General features: G+C 40.5%; 1 protein-coding gene across 1 annotated transcript in view; it reads left to right on the top strand.

Annotated features, from left to right (window-relative positions):
- Positions 1-201: 201 nt before the first annotated feature.
- Positions 202-13,014, top strand: part of TAFA1 (TAFA chemokine like family member 1) — a 495,724-nt gene continuing 482,911 nt past the window's right edge. The window contains exons 1-2 of the mRNA XM_038565885.1: positions 202-639; positions 2,585-2,705. Coding sequence (XP_038421813.1) covers positions 2,588-2,705 — 118 coding nt within the window. The 5' untranslated portion in view covers positions 202-639; positions 2,585-2,587. The remainder of the gene's footprint in view (positions 640-2,584; positions 2,706-13,014) is intronic.

The raw sequence follows: 13,014 nt of genomic DNA, 5'->3' as shown, positions 1-13,014 counted from the left end.
TTTTGTTTCTCCTTCCCTCTTTACTCTTTTGGCAAATGAACGGTATCGGGAAAAGCTCTAATACAACATACCAGGCAATATAGTGTTAAAGTGCTGCTTGAGTTGCTGAAGAGTTAGTGGGCAGGCATTACAATTCACTGTAGCTGTAATAGAGGGTAATGTCACTTTAAGACATGTGATACTTTACAGAGGAGGGATGTATTGAAACAGACTACTGCTACTTACAGCACCGTATAGCAGCCCTGCTCCTACATTTTGCTGCCTTACTCTGCCCCGAATGCATGGGACTGGGGATGTTCCGTCATTAACTATAAACTGATTCTCATCAGGATCACTTCAAAGGTCTCATCAAGCAGAGGTGACGCCAGGAGATGATTTAAAGGTGAAAATGACAAGGTTTCCACCCCTCAAACCTTGGCTCCTTTTCTGACAATACAGGCTGAATGAACCTGATGTCTTCTTTACTGTGGAAATAGCATTGGAAGAGAAAAACATATTTTTTTTTAAATCCTGATAAAGAAGATTATTGGGAAGCTCTTAAAAAAAAAATCTCCAGTTGTGCACAGATGGATTTTAGAAAGTGTTAGAGCTTTCCAATGAACACTAATAGAGTACTCTGCTCTTGGCTGGATCTTTCAGGTAAGAAGCCTCTTTAAGGATTTAAGATTCAGAAAGCAGATTTGTAACCTATTCAGTCATATCTAGAGAACTGTGTAAGGCTGGATGCATTATTTAGTGGAAAACACCTATTAACATAGAGACAACCTCTTGGTGAGAGAGTGAGCAAGGAGAGTGATATGCAGGAACCTTGCTTGGAAGTGATACTGAGAATTGAAGAAAGTTAAATTAAAAAAAAGGGAAAAGAAGGAAAATACTGCAAATGTGAAGTCACAGCAATCTTTTTAGGTGCTAAAAGCTATGAAGGTGAAGAAATGAGCAAGAGAAAGCAGAGTCATTGAAAAACTGTTAAGTTTTGATTGTGGTAGGCTTTTTTTTTTTAAAGTTTAGATGAATTCCTAGTGCATTTTAACTGAAATTCGCAAGTAGTCCATGCATGCCACAGTCACCTCTATTTTGTCTTTCTATCATTTGGAGGGTATTTTGAAAAGGCCCCTAAACGCATTCCTAAGATTCGCAGAAGGGGTGTTGCTATTTATCTCTTTTGAAGAGAATGCATCTATGTTATACTGATTGTTCTGAAGACAATGAGGCTAAATCTGTTGTGTACAAAAGTAAACAGCGGGCAGCGAAACTAATTATAAAGTGAATGGTCCATCTGAAACACAGAGTGAGGCATGAAAGGCACCATGCTGTTGCAAATAATGTTTTCCTACTTTGCACTTAATTATGGTTGTCACCATTTGTCTATTATAGTCCTTAACCCCCTTTTAAAGACTGCATCTCTCTCCTAAAGCCCAGAAATTATCTTGTATTATGTCTGTATACACACATACATACAATGTATATTCCTGCTTTCTGAACATCACAGTTTTTGAAAGAGTGCCAATTTCCATGGATAAAGAAACCACGCTGGGAGGTCACTAGCAGATTTTGAATGTATAGTTGAAATACTTATAGTGTGTAATTTAACAGTGGAAAAATTCTTAAAAGGAACAATCCGGTTTGCAAAGCTCTCTAAGAGAAAAAGAATATACTTAACTGGATTCTCGTGTAGAAAATGCTTCCATATCACTGGCTGAATAAGGACGATGCTTCAAGTTTGATTAATTTGGCAATATGAAATGCAGCATAAGGTGTTGTTTGAGAAATTGGACAATATGCAGCGCAGTTGAGCCTCTGTAGCTCTAAGATCTTTATAGGTGCAGATAAGACTGTCAAAGTTTCAGCGCCTGAGAAAAGGTATATGTTCATCCATAAATACATACACCACCTGTGTATGCATATTCATCAACACTATACAACACATGCCACAATGGGATCTTGGGAGGCAAAGTAATATTGTAAATTATGGCTCGCTCTAGGATAGAAGCATAGATCTTGCATTTGAAACTCATTCTGGCTGAAGACAATTCCTTCTGATTTTAAGTCCAGCCAAAAAGACCGGCTCTATCAGGAGATTACAACATGCCTCTGAGAAATGATTACTTAGTTTAGAAGACAGCAGAATGATTAAAAATTCATGACTGTAGAATTAAAAAAAAAAAAAGAATCCACTCTTTCCTTTCAGGCTTATGTCAGACTTACAATGAAGTTAGAACGAACAGGAGTATGCAGCTTTTCAATGCCTGGAATAACTATAGTTTAAAGATCATCGTGTAAAACAGGATGTATAGTCAGGATACTGTGTTTCAAACCGCCTAACCGGTAGTCAAAAACTTTATTTATGTGTTTTGGCAGTCCTTGGAGTTTGGTTTTGCAGAATTTCAAAAAGAATTCGTGATCTATTGGAGAGGGCTTTCCTTTAAGCCCACTTCATGGCATGACCTCTGCTGGGTTATTAATTCCAGCCGGCAAAGTAGCAAAGGGGACATGACGTCCGAGACCCTCCTTCCTCATCAGTGGGACTGACTGAGCTGGGGGCTTGAAGCTGGGGGTAATCGTTGCTGTCTCATGTTCTCTTTAGAGAATGGCAATGGTCTCTGCGATGTCCTGGGTCCTGTATTTGTGGATAAGTGCTTGTGCAGTGCTCCTCTGCCATGGATCCCTTCAGCACACTTTCCAGCAGCACCACCTGCACAGACCAGGTAAGTGCCCGGCTAGCTCCACTGCAGCCTCCAGTCTCAGGCGCTGTCACCTTAACAGATGGTTGAATGTAAGTGACAGAAAGTGCTAGAGTGCGGGCAGCTTGCCTCTGAATTCCAAGACATATTGTTGGCTGGATGCTTTGGGAAAAGGTGAGGGGGATACTAAAATGCCTTAGAAGTATTTCTTACAAATTTCTCAGTAATTAAAAAAAAAAAAAAAGATTTCCTCTAAGAGCCTCCCTACACTCTTCCTCACACCTTAAAAAAGTCTAAGTCATTGGTTTTTGGATACTTTGGCCAATAGCAAAATAGTCTGCTGACGGTGGGATAACTTGCAAGGCGGCTTTTTAGAGAGGCTATTTATGATGTTTGCAACCAGTACAATAATGTGTCTATACTCCCGGGATATCCTATCCAGTGTCCATACTATAATAATGTCGGTGTGTACATGGCTAAGAATTTTTTGGGAACGTTATTGCCAAAACTAACCTTGGAAGTAGTTTGTTGATGAAAAAAGAAATGTAAAAATAACTTACTATTTCTTGTGTGGTTTAATTTGTCTCCTTTCCTTTCTCCCTTCCTTCACTTCCAGTTCTTCCAGTTTGTTCGGTGGCTCTCTCTCTCTCTCTCTCTCTCTCTCTCTCTCTCCTTCTTGGCACATTCAGGAACAAGTTCCCTTTAGCCTGACCCCCCCCCCCCCCCAGCCCAATATTGAATTTTGATTTCCGGACGCATTTGGTTTTCTTCGTCTTTCTGTTTAAAGTGTGTTTCTGACCCTTCCATGGCCTCACTCTTCAGTCTGGATTTTATTCTCTTTCTTTTTGCCTTTCTCAGCCCTCCAGCTCGAAGGTCCTTACCCTCACTGGTTCTCTGAAAAGGTTTCCTTCCATATTCTGTTTGGCGTCAGCCTTGGGATTCATTCACCGCCCCCCCACCTGCGCCCCCCTCCACCTGCGCCCCCCTGCACCTGCGCCCCCCACCCCCCCCCCCCGCCCCAAATCGCCGAGTGCGGGCTCTTGGGACTGGTTGCACCGCCAAGCGCCTGATCTTCAGGTCTGAACCACTGCCAGCCCTCCACCCCCTCTCGGATGCCCTCCTGGCCTCCTCCCAGTCCCAGGGCCGGCTCCCGCGGCGCGGTGCGGCGTCCACGCCTTTGCCTTCCCGGGTGCGCAACCGGCCCGGGCAGCGGTGCTGGGCTGGTCGGCGTCGTGTCCAGCCACACCTCCCGGGGATCCGCGGGTGGTCCCGGGGGCCTCCCCGGGGCTCTGCTTCCAGGCTCCGGGCAGGACGGAGAGAGCGAGGGTGCAGCCCGGGGTCCTCCCGCGCGCCCGCACCCGGCTGCAGGGAGCGCGCCAGCTGGTTAGCGGCGGGAGCCCGGGCACCCTCCCCCCAGGAGGGGGAGGGGGAGGAGGAGGAGGAGGAGGAGGAGGAGGGAGGATGAAGGAGCAGGAGGGGGAGGGTCTGCACGGCCGGAGCCCCGGGCAGCATCAGGCCCGCGGCCACCCTCCCTCCCCGCGCCCCGGGTCCCCGAGGGAGGGCGAGGGGGCGCTGCTGGCCCCGCAGGTGGGCGTGGACCCCGCTCGGCCGCCCCCGCCGGCGGGTGCAGTTCTGCCTCTGGGGTGCTCAGCCCCGAGTCCCAGGCTTCGGTGCCCAGGTGGGGGCAGGGCGAACGTGGGTTCGGGAATCTCCGGCTCAACCTCCAATCGGCTAGTCCCCCAGCCTGGGCTGGCGACAATGTCTGATCCGTGTCAGTCCTGCAAGGAACGCGGGAAATCTGCCTTCATGGTAATACTTAACAGTAAAGAATTCCTAACAAAAAAACAACGATCGGGAGTGTTTTAGGGACCTCTCACGTGGTTCCTCTCCGTGCGCACAGAAGGAGGTGTAATGCCCCCCCTGCACCCCCAGCAGGCGCCGCCCCCCACCCCCACCCCGTGCACCGCCCCCAATCTTTCTGTTGCCCGGGAGACTGAAGTTCTGAGGGATCGGGTGACTTGTGTGAGCCCGCACAGCCAATAACTGCCACTGGAAGTCAGGTCGGCCTGATGGCACCTCCCTGGCCTGTTTTGCAAGGAGGGCATCCTGTCTTCCAGGGTACCAAATAATCATACCAAGTAGCCTCTTTGGGGGCGGTGCGAACCGTTTCCCGTAATTCGTGAAGACTCCCCAGTCATGTCAATCCATGGACTCTTTTGAACTGCAAACCCCTTCTGAAAGGTGGGCACGGCAGACCTGGTGAGAGGTGGCACGTGGTGACAGGTGACAGCAGTGCTCGGGACTGGCCCTCATCCCTGTTGCTTACCATACAGTGGCATGACCTTGGGGAAGTCAACTTTTCTCCTCTGGGCCTGATTTCCCATTGAGGGGTATTGTGGGGTGTAAATAAAATAATCTGGTGACAGTGCTTTGTAGACTGGGAGGTTCTTCATAAATAGCGGTAGCTCCTGACATCTCCACTTAGTAGACTACAAAGGTACCTGTCAGAGATGCTGCATGAGTCAAGGTTTGCTGTTCATAGAGCTAATAGTCCATATAGGACAAAAATTTTGTTTTCATCTCATGATTTTTTAAAAAAAATCTGTGCTCCGGGGCTAGACTATATCACCAAATGCTGCATGTCTTTTAAGCTCGAGGTGTGTAGTTGTGAAACAGAGTACACTTTGCATTGGGCTTTCACTTAGACGATCTCTGTTCATCAGTTAATACAGGAGGTTTTTTTTTTGATCTGAGGTTATGGCTCAGCTACTTGTAATAAGTAAACTCAAACTTTATGGGGCTGGTTACCAAAATATTATAACTTTCAACTGAGAAACGAATTATTAAGCTCTGACAAAAATTGAATTCAATATTTGTTTTTTCCACTGTCTACTGGTAGAAGTTGCTTTTTATCACCAAGGCCTGTTTGATTTGTATGTAGATACCCCAAGAAATTGTAGCACAGAACCCAGTTTCAGCCCCAAGTGCTTATACTTTTGAGGTCTATTTCAGATTCATTGATTAAATTAAGAAACTACACACACACACACACACACACACACACACATATATACTCTTTTCTAGATACAGAAAGATTAAAATGATATCAAACTGAAAGTCCAACGGTTCTATGTAATAGGCTTATTCAACTTTCTTGGGTTTTCAACAATAGCTGCAAAGATTAAAGCGATAGATCTTGGACGCAGCAATATCCTAGATTATTTCAGTCAGAAATGCAATCTCCTTTAATACAATCTGTTTTGATTTTAAGAGCAAACTTATGCTTTTTTTGATGAGAGTTGTGATGTTTCCCTTTGTGGGTCTTCAATCTTCAGGGACACTAATGAAATGTGTATGAAAACAAGAGAGAAATCAGGGCCAGTTATCTGTGACAATCCACCCCTAAATGAGCAAATAAATAAATAAATAGCTGGATAAATGAGCAAAAAGGAAAAACATAATCTCATTTTCTCAAATCAGTTAAAACAAGTGACATGATGAGAAAAAATGAGACACGGGGCAGACCCTGAGCTTTGCCACATTTGCCTAAGCTTGAAAAATCGCCTCTTTCATAAAGCAGGAGCCGCCGGACACTGTATGCATACCAAGTATCCGGGAAATGTGAAAAATGACAAATCTTTCCCTGAGAGCCCTGAATGGGGCGAGAGTGAAGGCTTTACAGCTGCCTCCTCACCTGCTTAGGAACGGCTGGCCCCCCTCTTGCCAGCCTCTTAGGGGCAGCCTCGCCATCCCCTACACAGTAAGATTGATGGTGTTCCCGGCCCAAGCATCCAATTTCAGTCTCTCAAGAAATAATCCACTACACTGACAGATGAGTGGAATTTGATGCGATGTTCCCCTCACCAGACTATGCTGCACCTGGATGGCACCAGCCAGTCAGGGTCCTGTAGGGGAAATGGTGAGAGATTTGGGCCAATTTCTGCTGTCAAAACAAGAAATCGGGACCAGTTTCTGTGAGGCCGTGAATTTGAGATCCGTCTTCTCAATGCAGTGGGTTAGTACACAAACAGAATGAGAATATGTTAACTAGAAAACGAGCTGATTTTAATAGATTCCCCTCTAGTCCCTAAGTACTTTCTATTTTTCATATTTATGGTATTAGGAATGCACCATTTATTTTCACTTACTCACTAGTTAAGAAGGATTAAAACAGTCGATCAAATGGCAGTGAAATTCCAGATTACACAAATGAGTAAAATGTGCTGTAGATTAACAGATTTGTAATTTCAATAATTTCATATTCGGCTAAATCAAGTTTTTATTTTGGGGATGATACAGGAAATTAACAACTTGAAGAATACCCGGGACTTATATATTATTATTAGTAATATATATATTAAAGCTAGAAGGGGACACGTAATTTTAAAAAGACAGACAAAACAATGAAAACCCAAAAGTGGTGTGTTCCCTTGTTTCAGGTTATTTAAATAGACAGCTTCAACTCTTTATAAGCATCAGTTGTTGCATAACAGGTGAAAAAGGGTGAATGGTTTGCTGGTTGTAACTTTCTGATTTAGAATTAGTTTTTCCCCCTTATGGATATATGAATTATGACAGTAATTTTAATGGTTACTTAATTTCGAGTGTGTGGGTATGTGTGTGTGTGGGGGGTTGTTCTTGAAACTTAATAAAATATGGATCATTTCAAAATACTTTAGTAAGAAAAGATCCTTGGGATTCCTTAGTAATTTAAAATTATAAAGATAAATTACATGAGACAAGAAGTTATAAGTGCCTAATGAATCATTTATTCTCAAGTCACTGCTATTGTATTGACAGGTGTGTATGGAAATGATATATGGAAAGATGACTCTGAGTAGAATTGTCTATGTAAGTTATACTTGGCTTGATTTAAAACTACATTAAGCAAACCATGTATTTAGAAGTATTCATTTATGACTTAATTATTACATAGTGAATATCATCATCCATTTAAAGGTGTGATTTTTTTTGTTAAAATATTAAAAAGCATTCTTGTATATCTTATACTGATTTCTACATTACTACTCAATATTTATTGAAAGCCGCTTAAGGAATATGCTTTGAAATACAAAGGCACATTACAATAAAGGATTGTTTTACGATTGTAGTATAAAAGAAATCATCAGAACAACGGTGGTTGCATATTGGCTTTTTAAGAATTCTTACCAGTACTGGATTGCTAAGTGTAGTGAATTGACCTAAGGATTAGAGCAGACAGGTTGTTATTTGGTGTAAGCTGGTGCTAGTGATAATCCATTGATCATCTGATTGATGTTATTGACCTTGTCTCAGAGTCAGAGTGCAGCTATGGACATTTGCTAAGACCTCAAAGTATCAAAACCAAGTAGAGATATAAATGAATATTTCCTGTCACTCCCCTGAATTTATAAGAAAATTATTATAGTGCTACGTAAATCTTGTTACTTATGTGAGCTCAAGCCTATGGTATCAATTCATAGTTAAGGAAAACAGATCTTATACCACCCTGAAAACAAATATTTGGAAGTGGCACATGTGAACATTAGTCTTCACTTGTTAATTTCTTAAAGTTCATTTAAGATGACAACTTGAACTTTTTGAAAAACTCTTCCAGTTTTAAACTGTGTGAAAATCTCGAAGCTTGAGTATGCAAATCGGTGCACCATTTTTTGAAAACAATTTGGCAGTGTCTCCCAAAATGTAAAATGTGCAAATCCTACACAATTCCATTTCGAGATGCTTATCCTAAGAAAATGATTGGACAGGTGTGAAAAGAATGTATGTAAAGATTTAGTTAATTTAATGGCAAATAATTAGGGAGGGGTTTATTTCCATCAGAAAGAGATTGGTAAAATAAATCATTGTGCACTGGGCAATGAAATTCAATGTAGCCACTGCAAAGAACTAGATGTGTTTATAAGTACTCTTAACGAAAGATAACCCATGATATACTACTGAGTGAAACAAACAAAAACAAACACCCAAAACAAAACCATGGAACAGAATACCCAATTTCAAAATAATTTCAGAAAAAAAAATATTAGCACAGGCATAAAAAGATGTCGGAAAGGCTATAAAACATTCAATGTACTTATTCCTTAAGCCTGGTGGTAGGATTAGGATGATTTTTTATTGCTTATAAATTATGTGGTTTTTGTTTATATTTTTTATTTTCCTAAGATTTATTTATTTGAGGGGCACCTGGGTGTCTCAGCCGGTTAAGTGTCTGCCTTTGGCTCAGGTTGTGATCCTAGGGTCCTAGGATCAAACACCCTATCAGGCTTTCTGCTCAGCAGGGGGCTTGCTTCTCCCTCTCCTTCTGCCTGCTGCTCCCCCTGCTTGTGCGCTCTCTCTTTTTCAAACTAAATAAATAAAATTTTAAAATATTAGCTATAGAGAGTTTTATGATAAAATTAGAAATGTATCAATGTTCTCAGTTTAAGGAGAAAGAAGAAGGGATGGGTAGGAAGGTGTCATGAAGTCCTTTTCCTTTTAAGAGCCTTAATCCAATAAAATGTCTAGGCCAGCATTTTCCAGTTCACAAAATACTGTACCCTCAAGATGTTCCTTGGAAAAAAGCTATTAAGTGTCAGTGTCTGATATGTTCGACTCTTGGAGATTTGCAGTGCATATAAGTGTATACAAGTTCTGGTAAGATTTGCCGACAGAAAACCTGATTGTGTTTAACTAAAATTTTCCAAACATTTTTTTCTTTATTTGGGTAATATCTAAAGTTCCTATTCTTATCACATGCATTGAGAAATGTGAGCCACTGCACTATCCATCTTCTTATCTCTCATTTTTAATAAGGAACTTGACAGGGAATAGGTATTCAAAAAATATTTGTTACATTAAGGAAAGAAAGAATGAATGTTCTGGTAAAATCTTAAGCTCTCCCTCGTTTATTACTGCTTGTGGGATAGATGCATATGTACCTGTGTGTGTGTGTTTATGATTTAGGGAGACCTCAAGTGTAGAGAGTTATGAATATTCAAATGTTAGTATAACATACGTATGATGTGTGTATTTGTGCAATATCTTTGTGTAGTTATTAACTCTATATACTATTTGACAGCAGTTCTGTTAACCAAAGTAACCCAAAGAATATGCTTACAAATGTAGTAAAAAATTAAATCCCTGAAGTTTTCAATCACAGCATGAGTTTTTTTTTCTATAGATTTAAAAAATATTATAAGCGTGGTCTTAAGGGACTGAAGAGAAACTTCCCTTAGCAAATAGGAAAAGGCCTTCTGCTTTCAAATTCTTTGACATCAAGAGAAAAATTCACTTCATCTTTGTAGCAGGGAGAAATAACAGCAATTTTTCCTTCCTTTGGGGTAAAAAGAAAATGAATTATTTTGTTAACTATTTGTGTAAACTAATTAGATTCTCTAAAGTTAGTGTCCTCAAAGCACTTAGAGAGAACCCTGTTATCCTACTATTTCTTTCTCCTTCTGCTTCTTTATATAATAAGGGTCCAGAGAAAGAAAATAGAATTGATGTAATCACAGGGATGTTCTCTCAGAAGATGGATAGATACCCTGAGTGATGTGACCATTCATTAAGCAGGTTCTTCCTCCACGAAGGGAAGGAGTTAATCCAAACCTCACCCTGAGTCTGGAGGGGAGGAAGACCTAGATCTTCAGCCAAGGTCATTATTCTACTGAGGTGATATTACCTGCATTTCCCTTTGCTGTGCCCTTAATAGGCCTTCTCTTTAAGGCATGCTGCCATTTCACCCAAGAATAAATGCAAGCTAACTGAGCTTGCCTACACCCAAAGGATTTTTTGTTTTCCCCTCATGTGGGTGAAGAATGGATGGATTGAGTCATAGGCTTTGAAGTGAATACAGAATGCCAGCTCCCAGGTTTAGTTGAGCTGCCACACAGTGAGAGGAAAAAGGACTTCAATGCTCTTGAAATTGATGATGTATCTTAGATCTGGGTCAGCAGGCCAGTAGGTCATAGTTCCCACTGAATAAATGTTGTGTAAGTATTCAATAAATATTTTCTCAACAATAGGGCAAGAACTTCACATCCTTTGAAAATGCAAATACTGGCAGGAAAGTGGGGCATTAAGCCTTTTTTTAATATTGAATGACAATGAGGAAGGAGCACCACAGCAGGGGTAGGACACTTGGAGCATTCAGGGTCTCACAATGGTCAACTGCAAGACTCCAGTAAAAGGGTAGAAGGAAGCAGTGGTTTTCTTTCTTTTTTTCTTTTTCTTTTTTCTTTTCTTTTATTTACTTATTTATGAGAGATGCAGAGAGAGGCAGAGACATAGGCAGATCCCAGGACCCTGGGATCACAACCGGAGTCCCTGAACCGAAGGCAGATGCTCAACTGCTGAGCCACACAGGTGTCCCAGCAATGGTTTTCATACTGTGCAGAGAAGGTCCAAAGAGGCCATCTATGAATCCCACGAACACGAAGTATATTCTTGTCCATCACTGATGGACAAGGCAAAATACCTTCGTACACCAGCCAGTTAACAAAAGGATTGGACCAGCCCGGGAACGATGTAGCAGCTGAAGAGCATGTGCGCTTTGAGGGCACATCCCATGCTTAGCTATGCCTGAGATGGGCTCAGATCATCCCATGGTTTGGAGCAAGCTGGAGACTTAGAATTTTAGGTGTAATTTCCTTATCTTTTAAATAAATGTCAGGTGGGCCAAACAAAACTCGACTCATGGCTATATCCCACCTGCGGGCTTTTAGTGTGTGACCTTAGACAAGATTATCTTCAGCTCCAAATTTTTTTGATTTCTAATGAATTTATCAAATCCTTTTATGCAAGCAGGGTAGAGAGAGGTGAAGGCAGTGGGGCTAAAAGGAGAATTTTATGCACGTCTGTCTTGACTTGCTTTAAAATTGTGCCTGTGTTTTTGTCCTACCCTGACTTATACCCAATATGCTAAAGTGCTGAGTCCCTAGGCATTTTGTATACAGCTACTAACTATAAACAGAGCTACTAAGGGAGTCTGATAAACAAAGAGCATTTATATAATGAAGCCAATGGCCTGAACAGAGGTCTCATTTGAATCTTAGCTAAAAACAAATTAATTTTCCTTTAAAGTTTGGCAGAAAGAGTAAACTATAAATGTAATGAAACAGAGGGAAGCATCAGGCAGCGTAATGTTGCTTGTATAAAACCCTTAATTTAATACTTTATTAAAGTTCTCAAAATCTAGTCTGCAGTCCATTAGTGGGTTATAAATTTACCTTGAAACTCGACATTGGTTTTTTTTTCTGTTTTTGTTCTTTTAAGATTTCATGTGCATTTATTTTGTATATGAATACAATCTACTTATTAGTATACCAACTGAATTACCATTCTATTAGAATGACATGTAACTAAGGTTTACTGAGCTTCTTTAATTCAGTATTCTATTAATAAAATTGGCTGCCAGCTCTTGGAAACATTGCAAAGAGCCTGCATGCAAATAATTAGAATTCATGCAATTTTGGGAGGGATAATTTGTTACCAGTGTATCTTGAGTGTTGTTTGAGTTGTTAGTGATTTTGAATTGCTGTGGTCTTTGCCTTTTAATTATAAATTAGTGTTGGTTTGGTTTCATCAGTATCAATTAAATTTGCTGTGGGCTGTTTCATTAACCCTATAGTCTGTAATGATGCATATTTGCATATTTTGGATTTTATATTTACCGAAGAATAGGCTTTAAGACATTCCTGAATTATGGTTCAGAAATTATTTAGCTATATCCATATTGGAAAACCTGTATATGTAATCATTCTTAAACTTATTTCTATGGTGACACTTACATAGTGACATTGTTTATATACTGCCTGTAAATGTATGTAACATAATTCTCAAGGTAAATGATATTTTTGGTTTATTTTTATATCCATAGGGCATCATTTTATAATATGTGAACATGTTAATAGGCTCATCTTATTTCATAAAAAAATTAATAGTTCATAAATGTATCTTTCCAAGTATTTATTAACCTAGTATTTTTCCACTGGGAAGTAGAAACAGATAGGAATTTGGTATTTCATCTCCTTGATATGCTATAGACAGGAAAGTTTGAATATCACTATTTTATGAAATTGTAACAAGAGAGTACATATAACTCTGGATTAAAGAATATGTGGCATAGCAAAAAATAAAAATAAATCTTTTTTCTGAAATAAAATGATAAGATGTAAGACAGGAGAAGGTGCTTTTTGGAAGCTACTCTGATGAGGTCTTATTAGGTGAATTGTTTTTGTAGCTTCTTATATCTCTTTATCTGATGAAAATGCGAGACGCCATGTACTGGACATGTGCTTGAGAAACTAGGTCACTGGGTGAACATTTGTAGGGCAACATTTTTGACAGCTACTCC

Source organism: Canis lupus, chromosome 20 (genome assembly GCF_011100685.1).
Source record: "Canis lupus familiaris isolate Mischka breed German Shepherd chromosome 20, alternate assembly UU_Cfam_GSD_1.0, whole genome shotgun sequence".
Taxonomy (NCBI): Eukaryota; Metazoa; Chordata; class Mammalia; order Carnivora; family Canidae; genus Canis; species Canis lupus.
The sequence above is the reverse complement of the archived record's forward strand: the minus strand, read 5'-3'. Positions and strand labels throughout refer to the sequence as shown.